At 42.7% G+C, this 23685-nt stretch overlaps 1 protein-coding gene across 2 annotated transcripts in view; it reads left to right on the top strand.

Annotated features, from left to right (window-relative positions):
* Positions 1-23685, top strand: part of ASIC2 (acid sensing ion channel subunit 2) — a 1882574-nt gene that overhangs the window by 980853 nt on the left and 878036 nt on the right. For both annotated transcript variants that reach the window (XM_069238055.1, XM_069238056.1), the window contains exon 3: positions 8695-8822. In XM_069238055.1, the coding sequence (XP_069094156.1) occupies positions 8695-8822 (128 nt within the window). The remainder of the gene's footprint in view (positions 1-8694; positions 8823-23685) is intronic.

A 23685-nucleotide genomic window follows, 5' to 3' on the forward strand; every position in this document is an offset into this window, starting at 1 on the left:
TTGCGCACACATGTAGATAATTGCTGATTGCGACTTTCCAAATATGAAAGAGCTAACAGGATGTCTTTATTAGCTAATTTGTGAGCACATATATCAAGCTTTTACAAATTGCAAAATGGGCATTTAGGTTATGCAATTGACGCCTAAACAATTTTTGGTGGTAACCATGTGCTAATTACAAGTTAATGTAGCAAAAATATGTTTCAGTATAGACATGTAGCGCACACATGCCCCTTGAGCATGTGTGTGCTTCACGTGTCCGTAAAAAGTGTTTAATTGGGGTGCAGCAGAGGGGGACTTATGCCCCCAGCACCCTGGGATTTGCTGTTCATGACTTGCAAATTAATCAACGGTTTTCCAAATTTCTGTAATGCTAAACCATTGGCAGCAGGCCCATAGAGGCAAATTGAGTATGATTCTCTTTTTGCAAATCTGTTATACCATTTGCCCATTTGAAGTTTGCCCTATTACTTCTTTAGAAAAATCAGACATACCATTTAGCATAGATTTAATAGCAAATTCTCAAAGTTCCTAATGTTATAATTGCAAAGAGGTTTTTGATGCATGTGGCCCTTAATGCATTACCTGGTTTAGTGGCATGTTTCAATCTTCATGCTAGGTTACAATTGGGACACTACTGTGATATGCTGCTTGCAACCACTTTGGTGATTGGATGGTACATGTACATGTGTGTGACCCAATGTTGATTCTGTATCAACTGTTAAGGTGTATGTTGTCACTGTTAAGTCCTGGTCTCATCATGAGTTAGTGGCAGCTAATCGTGTATCTACTGAGTATCCTTTGGAGATAAATGTGAGTAAAGTCATTGAGGACATGGTAACCTACACGTGGATGGTCCCACCCTGTCACTGAAGACGTGTAATGAGACTTTCAACTGGGCAACCTTGGTGTGCTGAGTGAGAGAATGTCTCAGGTGTCAGGATCCGGCATGTGTCATTGCAACATTGGTACTCAGGTTGGCCTCTGTGGATGGAAATGCATCTGGGAACATCATAGCCTCTGTGCAGAATAATATGGCTGGTATTCACCACACACGAGCCATCTCTATTATTTGGACAATGTTACTCAGCGTGTAAACTGTCAGGGTCCTCAAATGTGTAGACTTTTCATAGACATTATCTGAGGTTGCTGGTTCTGCTGGAGGCCACGTACACCATCCCAGGCTATGGCCCAGGTACACTGTCACATTTTGTAGTTTAGGCATTAATGAGGCCCAGACAACGGATGGGCCATGATTTAGCTATTCAAGGGCACTGTAACAAATATGATACAAATAAAAGTCAGATGATGCAATACAATGTATTTGAGTATACATTGATGAGGCAAATGACAAATTAGCCTCGGAGGAAAGAGAGGTTTTGAACAGCAAGTGTGGTCCATATGTGGCCACCAGGAATCTTTGGGGTGACCCACGGACAGGTGCCAGTCAGGCTGACAGGATGCAGGGTCAATCAGGATCCAGCTCTTTCACAATTGACATGATCAGTGGTCTGACTAAGACTGGTCGGAGGGAGCAGTAGACAGTTGACATGTCAAACTGTGTATGTCCTGTGTTGTTTTGAAGGTGACACATGAACCCAGATACAGTGTTACACTGCAACATTAGTAGCAATGCTTAGCGGTGTAATTGCCAAAATAACTGCATCTATGTTGTAGGAGACATCAGCAGGGACGGTGCATGTAAATTTGGGTGGTGTGCATGGAGGTGATCACTGGTGTGGCCTCCATCAGTGTCTCACAAGTTCTGTCGGATGAGATTTGCTTTCAAATGGCCTACTGTACCTTTCACACGGGAACCAATCGACAGGTGATACCAGGCCTTATAAACTCCAAACCAGTGTATTCTTTGAGCTGACTGACATCAGTCAGATAGTACTATGACAATGGTATACCTTAGGAAAGGGTGTGGCACACTGGGTGACTCTTGTTAGTGTGTGTGTGTAGATGAGGGAATATCAGGGTACACATATTTGTATTCCAGGGACCTCTTCAGACAGGTGGGGTGTGACCAGGCGCATGGGTGTGTCAGCTTCTTAGAAAAGGGCTGACATGTAGATGGGATGTGATGTGCTGGATGCTTGTCATATGTGTGGCACTTGTGCTGTGTATGTTCTGCTTATGTGTAACTCTAGTGACAGATAGTATTTGCAAAGATTGTATGTAGTTGGAATTACTGCTGTCAAGGGTCTGGTCATACATTCCTGTTCCTGATGCAAAAGCATGTCAACTGCCTGATGTATGAGGCCTGTTTTCCCCTACCTGAGTGATGGTGTTTTAGTTGTGTGCCATATGCTGCGATGAACCATGTTTCCAACATGTATGTGTGTAATAGGTGTGGTCCTCAGCTATTGCCCTTCAAAGGTGAACTGTACAGGATGTCAGTCATTTACATTGTGTGTGTATGTGACCGTTGTATGATAGGCATCACATTTGTAGTGGGATTTTCTGTGTCCTGATTGTTATATCATCAATGCTCCATGAGGCAACACTCTTCTTCTGATATTTAGAGCTAAAGGTGTGCAGAAATGATTAGCCAGACCATGATGTGGTGTTTCTTATCAGTGTTTATTTACAATAGTTCATTAAGTGGTGATGGTGATAATATTTAAAAGAAATTGTTCACAATGTGTTGTCGCCGATGCACTCCAGCAGCCGTGTTTGGTTGTTCCCCCTCATGTTGCAGGCCAGCATCCTCCTCTTCCTCCTCTTCAGGCATGTATGGGTCTGGTTCCAGGAGGGGAATGTTTCTTCTGACACAAATGTTGTGCAGGATGGAACATGTTAGTATGATCTTACAGACCATCTCGGGGGAATATAGGAGGCTACCACCAGTGATGTCGAGGCAGCGGAACCTTGACTTGAGGATGCTGAAGGTCCGCTCGACAATGCTGCGTGTCCTCCTATGGGCCTCGTTGTAGGCACGCTCTGCAGCTGTACTCGGGTTGCCAAATGGTGTCATTATCCATGGCTGGATGCCATACCCCGGATCAGCTGCAAGAGAAAATGAATGGGATCATGTTGATGTAGCTGGCACTGTTGAAAAGACCTTTAATGGCAGTAGTTGTCTTGTGTTGTCTGTGACTCTTTTGTGTACTAATGTGACATCCTATGCTTGTAGGCTATACCATCTGCATTGTATTGTTTTCTTGGCTGAGCAAGTGTTTGTCTGCTAACCGTTTGTCAGCAGTATGTTTTGGGATTTTCAGTACAGTGTGCCCTACCTAGCATTGTGACTTGTGATACAGGTGTCCGTGTGTCTTCACTTGGGGTGAGATGATAGTTCCATGCAGGGTTAAAATTGAAAGTGTTGTTAACACGTTCATATCAAAGTACCCTGGGCATCCCATACCTTTAGACTTATGCAATGTATTAATGTAAAGGTCATTGGGACACTTACAATTTGCAAGGTGACATTTAGGCAACCACACTCATTAATGTCTAGACATTAGGCTGTACAGTAAAATCCGATGTGTGACAGGTTCAATGGTGAGTTAAGAAACATGGCTAGTGATGTCAGGACCTTAGTGTGTTCCTGTTGACATGTTGCTGTTGTGGTGTATGTGTTGTGTGTCCTAGAGGGTTGCTGTGCAGTGTGTATATAAGTAGGTTTTTGTACTTACCAACAAGTAGTCCATTGCCATACCGTCCATCCTGGAAGTGTTGATTGATGGTGCAGTGACGGAAGATGTATGAGTCATGTACACTCCCAGGATATTTAGCCACGATGTTGGTGATCAATCCCTGGTGATCGACAATGGCCTGCACGTTGATGGAATGTGTGTGCTTCCTGTTGCGGTAGAGGTGTTCAGTTGCAGCAGGTGGCACAAGGCGTACATGTGTGCAGTCGATTGCACCAAGGACGTGTGGGAAGCCACTGATTGCGTAGAACCCCTGTTTAGTTTCCTGCTGCTTCTGCAGTGTGTTAGGGAAGCAGATGTGGCGGGGTGTCAGTCGAATGATGGCATCCAGTACTTTGGGCAAAAAGGCAGAGAATGATGGTTGTGATATTCCGCCAACCAGGGCACCAGTTGTTTGAAAAGAGCCACTTGCCAGCATGTGAAGTACGGCAAGCAGCTTTGTTTCTGTTGGGATGGTGTGGGGTGTCACCAAACTGGGGGCCAACTGCTGTTCAATATTTCGCAGCAGCTGCTGAATGGCCTGCCAGTTCAACCGGTACCTCTGTATGATGTCGTGTTCCCTGAGGCCCTGAAGGGTTGTTCTTGGGCGGAATATCCTCTCCTGCCTTCTGCGCTGCCTTTGGGGTCCCTGCTGGTGTTGTTGTAGCTGCTGTTGTTGCTGCTGGGCTCTGCGTCTGCGTGCACGCTGGATTAGAATGACCTCCATGGCTCCCTGTTGCTGCTCTGCTGTTTGTTCTGTGTGTTCTGATTAAATACAGGTGTGTTCGCCCCATTTTAACGCCTGCCCTGACCCAGGCGTTAATTTTTTACACAAATCGGGCTGTGCGTCATTTTCTGGCTCCGCCTCCCGTCCGTGCGTCATTTTTTCCCGAAAGCATAAATACGACGCAATACCGTTTAAGCCATTTTTTGGACGGGAACGCCTACCTTGCATATCATTAACGCAAGGCGGGTTGCCGCATCCAAAAAATGACGCACACGGCGGAATTTTGTCATCCGCGGGCTCGGGCGTCAAAGTTTAAATACGGGGCAACGTTTGCGCTGATTGTGCGTCAAAATTTTTGACGCACAATCGGCGCAAACGGAGTAAAAATATGCCCCCAAATATGCCAATCATGGATAAACCATATACCATACAATTTACACAGAGAGCATATGCACTTTAGCACTGGTTAGCAGTGGTAAAGTGCTCAGAGCTCAAAAGCCAACAGAAACAGGTCAGAAAAAATAGGAGGCAGGAGGCAAAAAGATTGGGGATGACTCTGCAAAAGGGCAACTTCCAACACGACCCCCCACCAGCCTAAAGCCAGGGGAGAACAATCAATACCTTGATGTACTTCCCTGATTGGGGCGATAGAACAGGGACCCAGGCCCACAACAGCAGGGGCATGTTCCAGTTCTACACCTTCCTGACTCCATTTGGATCCCTCTGTCCATACTCTCAGAGTCCACTAAGCTAACCCATTGGGAGACCTTCTCCACATCTTCATATACCATCTGTGCAGCACCTAACTTTACTTTGCTCACAGATGTATCCCAGGGGACAGATAGTACCACCAGGGCCAACACAGTGGTGTTGCCCACTCCACCCCCGGGGTGTGACTCTTGTTCCCCCCCCCCAAGGGGCATCTCTGTCTATCAGGACAGCAAGTCACAGTGGCCACCGACAGCTGTTAGGGATGAGAGCCAGGCCCCTGGCCTCTCAAGGCTCTCTAATAACTGTGACTATGGAGGGTGGGGGGCAGTAGCACCAGGTGCCTGGCACTCTTTTACCACTTTCCCTTCCACCAGGTCAAGGATGGCATCCGGACCCTGGACCTCCCCTCTGGGGCTCTGTACCCTCCCTCCAGGAGCGGCACCCCAGAGTCGAAAATTGTCAGGGTGCTTGTAAAAGCAGTCCTGCACAATTCTCCCACCAGTGCAGGGATGTTAACCTGTTAATCATTTTGGACCAGGGCCAGGGGTGAGGCTTCCCTCTCCCTGCCCTCCAGCCTGGGGTCCTGCACCCCCAAACTAGGAGTGCCCCCCCAGAAGACAACAAGGAGGGGGCACTGTTAGCAGTAGCCCCTTCCTCCAGGTCAGGGGGGACACCCTGAACCTGGCCTTCCAGCCCAGGGTTCTGCACCACCCCTCAGGGAGAGTACCCCTACAAATCACACCAGGGGGGTGATTGGGCAAACCGCTCCCCCCCTTTCAGGTCAGGCTTTACCCCCTGCACCTGATCCTCCAATCCAGGGTCAGCACCCTCAGGCTGCACCACTGTCTGGCAACCGAGGACTTCCTGGGGGGCACACCTACCCCCTTCAAGGGACACACCGTCCCCAAGGGACACACAAGAGTCTGGCTGGTGCAGGTCTCTGGACGCCGCCCCTCTGGCAGAGTCTGGATTCCCCTCAACCCAGAAATGGTCTCACCAAGGTCACTCCTGGGGGGGCTCTGCACTCAGAGCTGACCCCTGACCCTCCAGGTTTTTCACTGGGGTCCGCAACCCCCTCTCAACCCTCTGTCTGCACTTCTGCACCCCCTCACTAGGAATGCTACTGCCTTACACCAGAACTGGTGGGACGCTGGCTACAGCTGCACCCCAAGTTCTCCTGACACTGTGGGATCTCCCTCAGCAGATGGCCCTACGCTACAGGCTAGGCTCCCCTCCTGGTTTTCCTTCATCAAACCCTCCAGGACCTGGGACTGGATCTCGGGCACCTTGGGTCTCAGCCCATCCCCATTACTTCTCCTCTGAGACTTGACATGGAGTCCCTCACCCATCCCATTACACTGGGACCTACCTGGGACACTGCAATCCTTCCCTACCTGACCTGGTTGATGCCTCTTCAGACTCTCTGGTACTCACCCAGAGGTCTGCCTCCAGTGTAAGTTCCCTGGGGTCAGAAACTCACACTCCACCTTGGCATAGCTCTGGAAAATAAGGACTAGGCATATGCTCTGCAGCAATTACATCACACAGCCCCTCACATGAATTAACCAAACTACCCCTCACCCAACCATCCAGTGACTTAGCCTTGAAAAAGCACCCCACCTCACCCTCCTGAGACTGGTGAGACAGTACCTGACTGTCCCTGACACTCAACCCACTCTCTTCTGGGATGTCACCACGCTCCATAACCAGGACTTCTACCTGGGGGGAACCCCTCTCCCTGTCACTCTCAACTAGAGTCAGTAAAGTGTTCCTCCCACCAGTAGGAATATGACTCCCCATGCCAGTTCTCCAATCCACCTCAGGGACGCTGTGCATCACTGGAGCTACCTCATAACCCTGAACCTCCTGGTGTGTGTTAACTCACTCTTTCAAGTAGGGCACCACATCTTTGGGCATGTGCACTTCTTCAGCGGTACTGGATATAAGATTTTTGCTGTCACCATCTGAACTGGACTCAGCCCTTCACAGCTCAGCTCTTGAGCTGCCAACCTTTCTTTTTCCAGGGCTAAGGCTCTCTTCACCTCAGCCCTCTCAAGCTCTGCATCTATCACTTCCAGCCTCCGGATTTGAGCTAGGAGCCATTCATCTCTTTCTGTTATCTCCTCAGGGCCACTGCCCTCCTCTGCAGAGTAGTCCTCCTCCTCAGACTCATCTGGTGGTATTGCCTGATAGCGTTTCAACTCATACTGAAACAGAGTTGACTCAAGATCCTCCCTTCTGGACCTCCTATCTACAGCCAGTTCCCTTTTCATGCAGAATGCCTTTAGCTGCCACTTCTGATAGCTGGATAGGTGCCAGAGGTTGACTTCCATTCTGCAAAGGCTTCACAACCAAGAACCAGAGTCACAAGATATCAACAATACATCCAGGAGGACATCAGAGAACAAAAAGCAAAATCACAAGACAAGTAGTATGTGGTCACGTAGTGGTCTGCATTGAAAACAGTAGTGTACACTTAATCACTGTATGTCAAGTACAAATACAAGTCCAATCCCAACCGCTGATCACCAATATCAGAAATGGGGTAAAAAAGGCAGAACTCTCAGTTAGTGTCAGAGTCTCAAAGAAGGTACTGAGGGAGGATCCATAAAAAGAAGTACACCATCCCCACCAACAGAAGGAGGGGGTAACAGGGAAATGCCAATATGAGTTCCCTAAAGACTCACTAAAGAGTTTCTAAGTGAAGGAACCCCAGTCGAATCTCGAGCAGAGAAAAGTTGGGTTTAAAGGGAAGAAATCCCCGGTCTACTTCCATGACAAGTGCCACGAATGATACCAGTATGGGCACCAAAACCTCAGGCTTCAGCAACGCATTGTTGTCAAGCTCATCTTCAGATCCAGCTTCCCCACTGACTTCTCGTTGACAACCACTTTTTCTCCATAAAGGTTAATAAGTCAGAAGATAAACTTCCCACCTGGACAAACTTGGTCTTTGTGACCATGTGCTCCATCACAGTTCACCTTACCTTTTGACTGTGACCTGGTCTTCTGCAACCAGATAACAGTAGTTGGTGCTTTATGCTTTTTGGTCCCAATTTCATTTAAACTTTAAAATTCATATCTCCAGTTCTACTCATTGAGCTTTTTTCGTTTTGATTTTTAAATAAAATTAACTCTAGTTTTCCAAATTCGTTTGGAATTTTCTTGTATTGCGTTTTCACTTTATTGCTGTTTGAGAACTGCATACTTACTTCACAAATTGACTCTAAGTTAAGCCTGAGTTGTGCCAAGTTACCAGAGAGGTTGAAACAGGTTTCTTTAGTGAGTTGTGTGGTTCACATTGACAAGGATTGTGATTATTATATGAGGTGGATTCTCACTCCCCTAAACTAATCCTCCAACTTCCTAGAGTTGTAATAAGATCATTTTGATTTTGCAACATAGTTTATGTTTGTGGAAAAGAATGAGTGCCACTGTTTGCTTGATGACTAATTCTGCTGTGTATTAAAATATGGATATCCTCCACTATGTTATTAATGTTTTAAAGATGTCATATTAATAATAAAATAGAAACAACCATCTTGTTCAGTTGAACCAACAATCTACGATAATTATATCACTTTCTATGGCCTGATCGTTCTGTTTTTACTTTTGTAGAAGAAACTACATTTGAAGCTGGAATCAAAGTTCAGATACACAGTCAGTCTGAACCTCCGTTTGTCCAAGAACTTGGCTTTGGAGTTGCCCCAGGATTTCAGACATTTGTGGCAACACAGGAACAAAGAGTAAGTTGACATTAAAGTGTTCAGAAAATATTATGCCGTGAGAAAAGTTAAATATGATTGCGATTGATCTGTAGATGACACACTTGGGTGTATATAGTTAAAAGAAAAAAGGCTAACACAGGTTAATCACCTATGATAGGTTTTCCCACATTTAAAAAGTTGTATGGTGTGTAGTTTGTCATACTATTGACACATGGTGGTTCACTATTTAGTTTCTTTGGTAAATGTGTGAACATTTCAGCCTGGTATGGAAAAGGAGCAGTCAAATGGATAGATCATATTTTTGAACATTGCTGCCATTACTCAATGTGATTATTGGTCTGACTAGTTTCTTGCACAAAAGAGTTTATTGCATTAGCCCTGGTTAGCAGCTGTTGAATGTATTTTCTTTGGACGCTGAAGCTTTCAGCTATCATACTTATCTACCTGTCATTCCTTTATTATGGTGGACTTGTAGTTATAGAACCTATACATAAATCAAGGCCTGACAAATAAATACCATAGCAATTGTGCAGTGGGCCTTAGTGCAAGCAAGGAAAGTGGACTCTCTGACTGCTCTTGGGTATAAAAATATAGTCATAATCAGAATTCAGTGGGCTTCTCCGGGACCTGATACAATTGCACATACTGCACAATTGAAAGCTATGCCCTTGGAAAAATAGTCAATTGACTTCATTATAATTACCTTTTGGTTTCCAACATTAACACACCAGTAATTTCCAGGTACCAAGTCAGAAAGCCATTCTCAGATGAAGGTTCCACTTATACAGGCAAATATATTTAATGCACGCACAATTCAACTTCCATATAAAATGGGGATGGGGATTTTCTGAGAAGGGTTTACACACTCACAGCATCGATAGTTTGCAGACATAAACAAACCTTTCCTCAGGCAACACCCACCCTTGGAATCATCGGAGATCCTCGGTGATAATGGTAGCAGTAATTAATTATGTGAGGTATGATTAAGCAGGGAACTCCTTAAATAATGGATGGAGTGTAAGGGAAGAAATGCCATCATGAAAAGAAAGTACTTTTCCTATGCAGTAAAAAAAAATCTTATACTCATGTATAGTAGTTGGTCATGAAAAAATATAGTTCACAAAGTAATTCGAGGACTTTTCCTGGAAATATTGTGAAAAATGCTGTTTACTAGAGGTAGTTTTGCATACCTTTGCAGACATTTACTCTAACTATGAGAGGTAATCCACGGGAGTTATTTTTCAACTGTTTAGTGAGATTTCAGCTCAGTGAACGTAATTGCAGTCAGTTCAACACTAACACTGTGTACCTTCCAGAATATTGCCTATAATTTGCCTCACTTACACTACCTCACTTTAGTATCAAGGGAAGAGGAGAGGAACTAACTAGGGCAACAGACGTCTGATGGGATGCATATTGGGCATCTCTTCCAACTACACTGCATACCTAGCAGAGTGCTTTCTACTGAATCTCTCAAGAATAATTGCTGGACTGAGAGTTCAGTCCAATCCTGAATGTAGGGACAAATATCAATGTGTTTCCAAGGTGCCTAGAGTTTCCAAACTAGCAATGAAAATAGGCAGTCATGTACCACCCTCCCCATGTGCTTAAAAGGGCATCAATGTTACAGCACTCATTCAGACTACACTAACAATACATAACTCCTACATAAAGTTACCTTACAAAGAGGACGTGGGGAAACTGTTACCAGTGCAGATGTTATCCAAGTGTTCCAGTACTCAATTCTCCCAGACCTCTCTCCGAAAGGTAAGGGTAAGAAGCTAATAGTATTATTATCTTACTGCTAGCAACCATTATTCTCCTAGTGAGGTGTGAGTGCCATTCTTGACTGTGGGAGGGCATCCATTTTCATTGTATCCCTGAAAGAGCAGGGGTGAGTACAACACTCCGCTACATAACAAAACAGAACACAAGTCAACCAGGGGTGCAGTGACTGTATGCCCTGCAGGACAAAAACACAGGAGAATTTAAGAACACAGAAAAACGAGAAGGGGCGAACAGCCTCCATCCACCCCTTTGTTTAGGTCTGTGGAATCCCAGCATTTGGAAGAATATCCAACCTTCCACCTCCTTCCTTGAGGCTTCAGAGACCTAGCTGAAGGTAGGGGTGGAAGCTGTTGCCATGGCACCTACCTTTCTCCCAATGGCATCGTTTAATAGTAGTGAAGAAAATCGTAATTGTACACTATTATGCCACGATCTTTTGTCCCAATCAGTATTGGTAGTCATTCTCTATACCTCTGGACAGAACAGAAAGGGCTGGTCCTCGTGGGGTCAAATTCTGTGATTTGAGGCATGCACACAGGCTTCATTAGAGAGAGCATACATTAGTGAATTATCTTATCCGTTGATAGTAAAAAATGTAGTAAAATTTGTGTCTTGATTTAACATTTATCTTTATGAAAATGAAAAAATTCAAGATTGCTGCTCTGGGTCTTGTAAGAATCTACAGACAAGCCAAGTCAAGTGGTGGGCTAAATAATTTGAAGACTACCTTTTATTCAGGCGCGGCCTGTTCTTTAGGGCGGAGGGGCCACGCCTCCCCCACCTTTTCCCCTTCATGAAGAGTGTCTGTCAGGCTGAACAAAGGTCAGCCTGACAGACATTCTTCATGTTCAGGTCAGGCAGCCAGGAGCAGACATGCATGATATGCGCAGACTCTTGACTGCCTGAGCTGAACTTTGCTGGGCTGAGGAGGTCACAGCTCCTATGGGCGTGACTGCCTCGGCTCAGCAAAGGTGTCTCAAACCCCTCCCCTGGGTGATGAGAAAAGCATCACCAATTGACTTCGACCTGGGTGCTTCAGGTTTCAGCAGTCTCACTGACCCCATCCCACTCTGTGACGAGGCTGGGACTGCTGCCTTCCCTCACTGGATGACCTAAGGTCATCCAATGAGGGAAGGCAGCAGTCTCAACTCTCCTGGGACCTCTGAGGCGGAAGGTAAGTGTGTGTGTGATCTTTTAAAATGAATGTTTGTTGCGTGTGTGCATGTTTGAATGTCATGAGTGTTGTTAACGGATGTGCATGCGTGTGTGTGTGAAAGAATGAGTGTTTGTGTGTGATCTTTTAAAATGAATGTTTGGTGTGTGCGTGCATGTTTGAATGTTATGAGTGTTGTTAATGTATGTGCGTGCGTGTGTGTGTGTGTGTGTGTGAAAGAATGAGTTTGTGTGTGCTTTCCGCCCACCCCCCTCCCTCCTAAAGCTGCCGGCCACCACTGCTTGTATTATTATAGGAAATGTTTAACATAGCTCTGGCCTGAAATGCTCATGTTTATAGAGACATGGTATGGTAGCTCATAATATCTCCTACCTAATCGGAACACATGTGCAGTCTCGAGCTGGTTGTGTATTCCAGTTACAGTTTGAAAGATGAATTTATTGACTTGTCATTATTGATTAGTGTTGTGGGAGGATGATGGCACTTTTTATTCTGGTAAAGTTATGAATGGTTTAAATTCTTCTCTTGCTTTTGGGTCCTAGTATCTCAATTTACTTTTAACAATTGTTATACAGGAGGATAACTACTCAGAAGATATAGACCTCAAAAGGCAGGCCAAATAGTTTGGTGCTGTGCCTCCTTTCACTTTCCGAGCAGCTTCTCGCTTGTCATATTTAGAGATACCAACTTTTAGGGCTGGAATTTTTTGCTGAGGGTGTTTCTGCTCAAAGGGAGCAGCACTTTCCGTTACAAAATACTGCGCCGGCCTTTCCACCATGCCATGGCTGCATGTCCCTTGTGAGCATTTGCTTTATTTTTGAAAGACAAACTCTCAAAACTGACTTTGGTGTAGAAAAATAAAATACATTCATGTCCTGATGTGCTGGGAGTTTTATAGGAGGAAGTGGGGGCATTTATTGTTTTGTCTACTATGTAAGGAAGAGTTTCAATGCAAGTGGGTAGCTCCACCTTAGAGTGTTCCTGATGATGGAGCCGGCAGAGACTTCACTGTTAGAAACACAGACGTTTCGGAGCCCACCATGGGGAAGGAAACCTGAGCTTTGTGCAAAGGGTAAATCTGCCAATCTCCAAATGAGGCTCTGTTTTCTTATTTTCGTACAATATCTTTTTATATGAGAAAATAGCTGTGCCACCTTTTTTATGCTAGTAAAGTTTCTGTGTTTTTGCAATTTTTTGTAGTTTGCAACGATTAAGTGGTTTGAATTTTCCTTTGGCCTAGCATTGTTTTTCTGCACATTGCGAAATATTTTAATTGCAGTGTTAGATAATTTTGTCTCAACAAATACAGGATGAAAATATATGCAGACATTTTCCGTGTGAATTCTATTTCTTCTATAAACAATGACATACATGTGCGATTTCTTTCTCCGCAGGGTTACCTCTTGCAAGACATGTTGTCGCAAAAGTCCTGGTTGTCTCACAGTTGTGAGGATGCATATCGTATGTTCCTGAAGTTGTGAACTTTTCAATAGATTTTCACAAAAGTTGAGAGAAAAACATTCACAACCTTGCGTGCTCCTATTAAATTTAAATTTCAGAAAGAAAACGTATAAAACAGAAACATGCAAATATAGACATCCCTCTCCTGGTCAATAGGAAACGTTTTGTATCCAACTTTTTCCTACTCTTTTGGGTATGAAACATCACTCACCAAAGTTCTCCTTAATTGTTTCTTGTCCTAATTTTTAGACAAGGGTTTATCTCTGAGCAATCTGAATGTTGTGGAAATGTTAACACATTATAAACCTAAATGTATGGAGAAAGCAGGAAGGAAATTCATTTCCAAACACAAGAAATTTAGCCCAGTTAGTGCCCCCAATTTAAAAACAGTAATATTTACATGGCAAAACCAGTGACAGTTAGGCACATTTTCAGTTGTTTCTCGGAGATAGAAACTCATATGTAACTATGGGCCCATAGCTGCGAATGGGGCCAGTATTGCAATTTGCGATTCGGTAATTGCATTTGCGATTGAATTACCGAATCGCAAATGTGATACATGGCCCTTTGCGAGTCGGTAATTGCGATTTCTTAAAAATCGCAATTACCGAATCGCAATGGGCCAGAATCATACATCTGGCCCTATATCTTTTGGAAGCTGTGTTCCATGGAAGTCGTACACTCCCTCCTTGTGATAAGAGATTTGTCTTATTTGGTGACAGTGATTGATTTGGTATGACATATGTATGGCATCAGTAATAGCTCTTCCACCACCCTCTCTAACCCTCAATTATTTCTGACAAGAACTTTGAGATTTGAATATTCAATCTAACAGAGTTCTTTTACTTCCGGTATGCTACTTCACCCCCAGCACGCTGACCTCTGGCAATGCCGCATAGCATGTGAACTTCTAACGCTAATGGCTGTAATGGGATTCTGGGTGCTACATGTCCAATTTATATGTTAAATGTCAGCTCAACCAAGCAAGGAGTTTTATTTGAGAAGGCGCTTCCAATTTCTGTGACTTTGAAATACTTTCAGTTGTAGTTAACCCGGGAAAATGAATCCAGCCTCTGCACAAATGAAAATTCAAAAAATGCTCAGACGCCTGAGATAATCTGTGTGAAAATAGTAAAAAAATAAATTGGAGAGGCTCATGAAAATTAAGTTGTTTGTTTAGGCTGTGTGTTCCCCATTCAGGGTATTATGAGTGGTAGTCCTTTGTTTCCCATCCAGGAAAACAGGCCTATGCATACTTTCAGATCCTTATATAACATCAATATTTTATGAATAAGTACCTGTTCATTGCTATGTGAAATACAGCTAATTGCCGCTTTCATAAAGACAGGAGCGGTTTTCTGCAGTGCTGCAGTGCAAAACTGTTTGATGAGGACATGTTTATTACTGAATACTTAAAAAGCTCAAACACAAAACGTGATTTTATAGAAAGGAAAGCTGCTTACATTTTTCTGTACTTGTGCGTATTTTTTTTAAGGATTCTATTCAAAATGTACTGCATGAGGCACACACAAGCCGAGCTGGTGAATATATTTAGACGTTTTAAAATGTCCTCAGTTAGGTGGAACATGGGGGTTGCACCCTACAGATAATTGAGCTCCCTGTACTTCATGAAGGGTTGTTATTTGGGACACAGCACAAATATCAAAACAAAAACTACTAATACCAATGTGTAAGGAGTTCAGGTCTAATGCAAGCGAAGGTTCATTTCTCATGTGAGCTAAGTGCACCAAGCTCCCTCAACACGGGGGGTGCTGCAAAAGCATATCATTGAGCCCCTTTTGTAACATGGCTTGAGCAACAAGACTGTGCTTAAGAGAAAGGAGTGCGTGGGGCTGTTCCACAGTTTAATACCACATAACACTCAAAAGAATTAAACACTCTCAAGGCCAAATCAGGATTGTACGTAAGATAAATATTTAATAAAAACCGAAGAGCATATCTATCAAGTTATAATGTGTAAATCTACACTTCATTAAGTGTTCTTGAGACAGAGCAGAGGAAAGACAACACCTTAAATTCTTAAATCCATGTTCCTTTCGGTAGTTGTGCCCAGTGATAAGTGATTGAGATGATCTATGTCAAATTATTCTTTGGTCAAGACAAATAAGGAAAATTGATCGGAAGGGTGGATGAGTATTTCCAATCTGCACGGTTTGAACGAAATAAGACAGTTATCTTCTTTTTAAGGGCAGAAACGAAGCTGCCAAATTACAAAGAAGACATGCCATTTTAGAGCTGGCAGAACATTCTGAAATTAGCAGGATGCTAAAAACAGATATTAAACAATTGTTGGCAGCGAGGAAAAGACTGAGTTGCTGACATACTACAATGAGATGCCTTAGTGAGTGTAGAACTTGAAAGTAGACTATTAGTTCTCAGTTTGCTGCTATCAAAAGGGATTATAGGCAGGGCACCAGTCCCACAAAAAGAAGTAGGGGGACTAACCATGTTAGGCAGTATGCAAGTGACATCACAGTGCGTAACATCACAGTGTGTGACATCACAGCATTTGACTTCACATGTGACATCACAACCCATGACCTCACTGGAAGTGACATCACAAGAGGTAGCATTACATCTTAAGACCTCACATGTATGTTCTAGCAGGTCTATCATGAGTACATTTAAGCACATTTCAAGATTTAACAAATTAGATTTTGTATCAGGGTTGTGCCAAAAAAAGTGGCGTATCCCAGACACAAAAACTGGGCCTCAATTTAGACATTTGTTTTTCTTTCTCTGCCACAAAGATACTGGCAACAAGGAGTAAATCTGTTCTGCTCAATTTGTTGTAGTGTCTCCATTTTAAAGTACCTTTTGGGGTTAAGACACCTGCTACAGAGATCTTTGTGTGCCCAGTAAATATCAGGGAATAATGATAATGGTAAGATAGCACTGAAGGTTAACACATTTGCTCGAGAGTCTAGTCCTAGTTTTGAATCAAAGTAGCAAAGAGGGTTAATGTGTGTCCTGCAAAGCACATCATTTAACATGCAGATGAAGGATTTTTATTTTGTGTAGATAAGTGTGTTGCTGCTTTTAAAACAGATCCTGTTGTTACCAGAAGTTCATAAATTGTATTCCTTCTAATATAGCACAGTGACCTTTGAATGACATGTGACTCCTGCACCTTGTAACACTCACTGTCTTATGTAACACATCCTGTACATTGATTTTTTTCACTTATATGATTCATTGTCAATGTATTATGTGTATGTGTGCTATAATGCACTCTGATGCCCAGCTTCTAGTGTACACCTATAGTGTGGCACCCTATACTGAGTCCAGGCAACCCTTAATGATAGTGAATATGTGTCCAGATAGCAAAAGCTCTCTAGGGGTACCTGGGGTGAAGCTTATCTAGGAGGAATATAAAGCACTTGCAATACCACAGTGAAACTCATTCACAAGAAAGAACCACACATGTTGCAAAAATAAAGGATTCTTTATTACAGCACTGCTACTAAACTAGAATTGACATATTCTCAATTTGGAGATATCTACACATAATATGTACACTGGGTAACCATCAGAAACAGTATAACAATACACAGGTTCCTATGGGAGGGACAAATTACATACTAAACAAGTTGAATGTAAAATATTGACCTTAACCAAGGTAAGTGTGGTACTTAGACTTTGGGCAGTTAAAAACACCAGAGGAAGGTACAGTAAGTGTCCCCAACAACCAGATGCAAGGTACTTAACCACCCAGTTGTCCCATAGGCTAACACAGAGAGCAGTGATTGGAGTTTGTGGAATTCAGGACCCTTCCCAGTGGACCCAGAGGAAACCAGCATAGCAAAGGAGGGATGGACCTATGGTTTCTTTGGACTTTTCAGGTTGATTACGAGTATTTACTGTTCAGTTTGATGACCTAACAGCAGAATGAGGAGAATAGATTGGCAATATGTTGCATAGGTGGTAGGTAAGGTAGGATAGAAGGTATTTTCAGTATCCTTTCTTGAGTTTATACTTTTTATTTATTTTGATGATCTCTAGATTGTTAGTGTTTTATGCCTTCCTTTGGTCTATGAGAAATATGAAAGAGTGTACTTTTAGTATCAAAGATGTGTCTGGGAGGTTTTCTTTGATACTTTTTGTCGTATCGGAATTGGCAAATACTCAAAACATGTACCTCCTGAAGATATATAGACAGCCTGTGAACCTACCACCTTTAATTCATAAATAGTAAAAAGAAAACTTGAAATTATTGTTGCAGATGAGAAGAGGTTTGTGGTGGGTGGAAAACCTATTTTCTTTACCTTTCACCTCCACACTTGAGGCCTTGTGTACTTAATGCATGCATAGGAGAAGAAAATGAAAAATATCATTTGTCTTGCTCTAATATATTTTTGTGTAAACAAATTCATCATAAATAGCTCCCCTTTTTACTTCTGCACGGAAAAGTTCCATAATGTGGTGTACTTTCCTATATTTATTGTAGTAGCACGCCTGCATTGTTCAAAATAGATGCAAAGAGATGTGTGGAAAATATATAGCAAGTATTTGCGGATACTGATATTGGAAAGACAGTGTGGGGTTTGTTCATCTCATTTGCTTTGCATTTTCCTTGACCTTCTACTGACGCTCCTTGCGGAGGCTCAGCGATCAAAACTAAATGCAAAACCGTGTTTGTAGCGTATTTGCAGGCAAGTATTCTGCATTTTCTGCCTGTTTACACTTTGAGAATCAGCCATAATCTAAGCATAAACTTAGCATACCAAAGGTACAAATTTGCAACGAGTTTATGGTCATGATTTAGAAAACATTTTCAATCATTGTTTTTTTCTTTGCATTACAGTTCACTTGCTAGGCACTACCTGCTGATTATCAAGTGAAACAGCAAAGTAACTAGATAGACATTTTGAGAACAATTTCTTCAGATTTGGTAACACTTACTCAACCAGTAAAATCAGACCTGTGAAAAGCAGGGAGTAACCTTTGCGTTGCTTATATAACTGTAGGGCACTGTAGACCTGGTATAGACAGGGAGTATTGTCTTGTCTCAAAAGCTAGGACCCGAGGTGTTCCTGCGAGTCTGAAGGAACTACTTCCCGAATGATTCTGGACCTTCAGCCACACAAGATGGCACACTTCAACCAAAGGGTGCTCCTACTCATCAAGGACAAATGATTCAGATGGGCTCACCATGAGCTCTTTCAGTTGTGCAAAGATTAAGTGAGCTGGTTGTTTATAAGACGATGACTATGGAGTATTACTGGTCAATTTGATTAGGCTGTCAACATCTAAAGTTGCGTAATGGTAAGTACAAAATAATAAAGACCTCCTTACCACAAGGTTATAAATCGTTTGGATGACTCAGACATGTTTCTGGCCTTCATATTGCCTCCAGGGTTCATATTGCTGCAAAGGGTCAGGTAGAGGCCTCTCCACAAAGTTATTCCTACACTATCCCCTCTAGAAATGAAATGTGTTGGGTTGTAGTATGTTGTTGGTAAAAACGAAAAGAAAGCATACATCTGTTGCCTTTATACGTGTATGGTTGTAGGCTAGCTTGCTGAAAAGAAGTAGTGTAGAATAGAAAGCATTTTTAGGTAGTGGGGTTTTCCTGTTGAAAATGTGCCACACGTGAGCGGGCCTAGAATGAAGCATGTTAAAGAAATCGTCACAGAGTTTAGGCTAAAAACAAAAGGAGCTACTGCTGTGTGATAGCAGAATAGCATGGTTCTAGAAACACCTGCCAGCACACCCTTCACCTATGAAAAAAACGAATCACAATAGCAGTGTTTTGGTGAAAAATGTTAAGTGTAGCCTGTTTTAAAAAGAGTGATCTCTTGTTTTGGTGGCATAATTTCTTGTTATTATGATCATACTCATCATATTATAAATATTCTGCTTCATGGGTGGTGTTTTTGAATTAAATCACTAAGTGAGAATGGGGAAATATATGTATGTTTTATGTTACCCATTGTTGGTGAAGGCACAGGTAAGAGGACACTCCTCCCCCCATTGTAAATACCTGTTTGTTGCGTTCGCTGAAACCATCCAGCGATTGTATTCGTTGGATGCGAGGGATGTCTTCTTTGTTTTGAAGAAATGGCAGTGTGCACAATGCATAGTCCAGTGCATGCCTGACATTATCATTAGGTCGTGTTGTTCATAGTATTAATGAAGTAATTCAGTGATTACATCTCTGTTCAGGGAAAATGTAGTCCATTACGGCCAAATTTAATTGTTGATGCTAAGGATACTTCCTCGGTTTTTAATGCTGGACATTGTATTGGGATGGGTATGTGGCAGTACTCCAGTTGATTCTTTTCGCTGCAAAGCTGGGCTTTTCATTCCTCATATTGCCAAGTACTAACATTTTCCAATTTTGGTTGATTACTTTTTTCTGTTTATTTGGCAGTGTGAAAAAGCGCTCACCCTCACCTTGATTAGATCATTGCGATACTTGCATACCCACTGAAATCAGTGTCCAGGCAGAGTGCAATTGCTGGTTGAGGCTGTCGGAACCCACATACCAATTTTATTTGTTCTGTTTGACAGTGTTTTTAGAAATCTCCACACTCAAACTCTTGTGTTTATGTTGAGGACTATACCGACACTTCATTGCTCCTTCTTCCACTTAAAGGTATCATTATTTACTCAGGATTACAGTTCGGGAAGCAGATCTTAAACATGTAGGGGCCGATTCACAAAGTAAACTGAGACGTTTGATCTAAACTTAGACCAAAAGTCTAAGGCCAATATTTATACTTTTTGAGCTCCGCATTTGTGTAATTTTTGTGTCACAAACTTGAAAATTACAATTGTATTTTGTACGTTTGCGATGTTTTTGTGTCAAAAAGCGGCGCAAATGCGGGGCTCAAAAAGTATAAATATGGGCCTACGTTTCCAACTTTAGGAATTCATAAAGGGCGTTAATGAGTAGTATCTTCAGAACCGCACTTGGGGTGGATGTTTCGCACTCGGGGCAAAGATCATTTGTTGCAACATTTGGTGAGAATCTTTTAGACATTTAGCACATTAAATGGTTTTGCTGCAGGCAAAGCTACACACAAATTCCATGTATGTTAAAAATACTTGAAAGTCAAAGAAATAGAAACCTGATTAAAATGTCACCACCTCAAGTAAACTGGTACAGCGTTACCTTTGCTGCTACTTGTATGATATTAGTATTGTCAAAGTGAAAACTTTTGTTACAAACTGAGTATTAAATTCTCTTTCATGTGTCTTTCTAAAGTTAGGTCAAAATGCACAAAGTAGAGGGGGGATCAGACTTTGATGTAAGCACATCAAATTCCATCCAAATATCACATTATAAAAAATATTTTAATAAACATCGAGGTACTCATTATAAGTGGCTGTAAATCTTCCTGGTATTCCAGTCCTATCCATTCCAGGGAGTTACCAATGCCTAGGGCACCATTAACTCCCAGGAAAGGAATATTAAAGGAGTATATGTTGATCTTTGAGAACCTGCAATGAACTGGGAAATTACCAGCTGAACTTTGAATACTGTACCCAGTTCCAGCAGCTATTACCCTGTTTCTTTTGAAACTCTTCCTGACTTTTTGACTTCTTTTGGCCGCCGGAATGTGCGAGTGAAAAAAGCTGGAACTTATAAATCATTGGGGCAGGTGATTCCTCTTACTGGTCTCATCAACATTAAATGGTGGCTCATAATGCCATCGAGTGTTTAAAATATCAAGCACAGTAGTCCATCTCCAATAAAGTAAGAAATTAAGTTCTTTCAGCATGTGTATCTGACACTAAGTATGTAGAATTGCATTTATATCCATGAAATGGTATGCCAAGTCGGTGATCTGCTGCCCTTTAGCAAGTGCCATTTTCTATGCTAATCTCATGAGTGGGCGGAAAGTTTGAAAAACATTGAAAAACTGAGGATTTCATTAGAGCTAATATATCACCCAGAGCAAGTTCTTCGACCAGCCTGCATCCCTGCCTCTTCGACACACATTTACCTCTTTCAGTCTGACTAACCCGCACACTCCACCATAGTAATTTTTCACCTATCCCCAGGTTTGAATTAAGATTTTCAGAACTGTCAATTCACATGGTGCCACTGTGTGTCACACAATATCAGTTCCCTTCTCAAGGTTGCTTTATGAGGAGCAGATACCACATGGTGGCAGGGAGGATGAGCTGGAAACCCCTGCACAGAATCTTGAAGCTCTGAGCAGCCAATGCCTATAAGGAGTATGAAAACAATACAGGACACCAGCTACCCTCAATAAGCTTTCAATTTTTTTTTTTTTTTTTTTGGTGTTGGGGGAGGGTGGTGGCAGAAGTGCCTCTTAGCTAGTTCTTGGCACTGACGCCCACCTTCAGCTCACACATAAAATATGTGTTTACGTAAGCAGGTCTGGGTTTTGCTTCAAATTGTTAAGAAGCATATTTATGAGCCCCTTGTACTGCTGTTGTGTCACTTTTTGTGACGTAACAACGGTGCAACTCTTAAACTCATAACTATGAGGCCATGCAGAGCTACTCTGCATGGATTTGAATGATATAGAGTAAAGCAAAGCATAGATATAGAGTAAAGCAAAGCAGGCCAAATCCCTGCATTGCCTTACTCCACGCAAGGAAGGTATTCCATGGGTGTTGCAGCAAACAAACCAGTGCAGTGGGAAAGGACAGGGATGCACTGTATGCCATAGATACAGCTCATTCCTTTGACACAGGGCAGTACCACATGGTGACTTGCTGTGCTGTCCTGCGTCAAAAGCCCATAAATATGGGCCTAAATTCATAAAATAATAAACACTTCTGTATATACTAATGGACCCATGGAAGTATAATGTATCAAGTCATCAGAACAGTTTGGAAAAAATATAGTTACTGCAGCTAAAGTTACAGATATGCTCAATTAAAATAAATCTCTGAAAATGATGGAACAAAATTAAGAAATCGACAGCTTAGGCACGGAGATACAGCAGTGGAGCTTTCAATTAAAATTGACAGGTTGATTCACTGATCATTTTCGTAAGCATGCATGAAATTTGCTAATTTGGGTATGAATATACAATTAGGCCACCTGTACAGCACGTTTGTGCACAAGGTGCCAGGGAATCTGTAGTTTATTTGCTAGTTTCAGCAATGTACATTTTATCCAAGTGCTTTAAGTCATCCGTAAAGAAACCTCTTACACAAAGTGCATGCCCTGGCCCTTCCCATGGCATAGTAGGAGCAGTATATTTGTGTGTCCCCATTCTTATTGATTATTTTATGATATCTGTAGTGATTGTGGGTACAGAGGGTCTGATATGGTCAGTAGCCCCTCTGTCCTGGGGCAGAGGAGAATACACAATGGAACATTTCTTATTATACCGTGACGATTTGCTGGTCATGTACACCTTGTGTGGTTGCATCAGAATTTGGTAGCACTCCAAGAATATTGTGTTGTAAACAATCTCAGAGAGAATATGGAAAAGGCCGACATATTATTATTTGATAAAAAACATTATTCAGGTCTAAAACCTGAAATGGACACATGGCAAGTCAGAAATGACTTTCTGACTGGCAAAATGCCGGGATGTGGTTCAGCAGTAGGAGGTTGGTATGAAAGTGCCCTCCGACACCTTCTACTGAATGACTGAATCACAGTGGATAGCAGCCATGGTTTGTGACTACACTTGTGCTGGCAAACAATCAACCAGATACAGACTCCATGAAGAGAAAGAGAAAGATGTTGCTTGGGTGAAATGAGCCCAGGCAGACCACTACCCATCTTGTGTGATAAAAAGGCCACTTTAATGAAACAAGTGCCGATCACAATTCATCCCGTGGCATCCCGCCTTACAAAACTATATACCTCACTATACAGACATCTGCCTACCACCTACCCCCACCCCTAAAACATCACCCTCCCCTTTAACCTTGCAAACTTCCCAATGACCAATTACCTTCTGTTATTCATGCCCCCCCACATTACTCCTCTTAGCGTCCGTGTTATAAAATCCCTAATCTTTAGCAAGTACAGCCTTGTGCCATATCTTGACAGATGTACCCCGTCCGCATGGAAAAAATCAACAGCATCACATTTTATATCCGAGTGCACAATGCAACCTAAATCTCGGTTCCTAAAAAAATGCCTCAAATCCCTGTTTAGCTTCCTACGGCCCTATCTATCGCTGCTGGCTTGCACGCTCCCTTCCAACTTCTCCTAGGTATAAACTCCGTCCACACTGGAAAACAATCTGTCCACAGCTGCTTTATCTCCAACAAGTCTCGCTTCATCCATTTTACCAGTGCCAAGCTTTTCTTTTGCACTAAGTCATTTTCTCCTAAATGCACTCAAGATATCAGGGCGCACCTCCCACTTTTGTAATTTAACCAAAGTTGGTAGCAATTTCTTCCATCTCATGCCCCCTTTACCATGCCTTGTGACCTCCACCCCCCACACACATTTCACTCAGTCCCAAATTGACTGTATCCGATTTCCTGGCT

The sequence above is a fragment of the Pleurodeles waltl genome, chromosome 6, assembly GCF_031143425.1.
Source record: "Pleurodeles waltl isolate 20211129_DDA chromosome 6, aPleWal1.hap1.20221129, whole genome shotgun sequence".
Classification (NCBI taxonomy): domain Eukaryota; kingdom Metazoa; phylum Chordata; class Amphibia; order Caudata; family Salamandridae; genus Pleurodeles; species Pleurodeles waltl.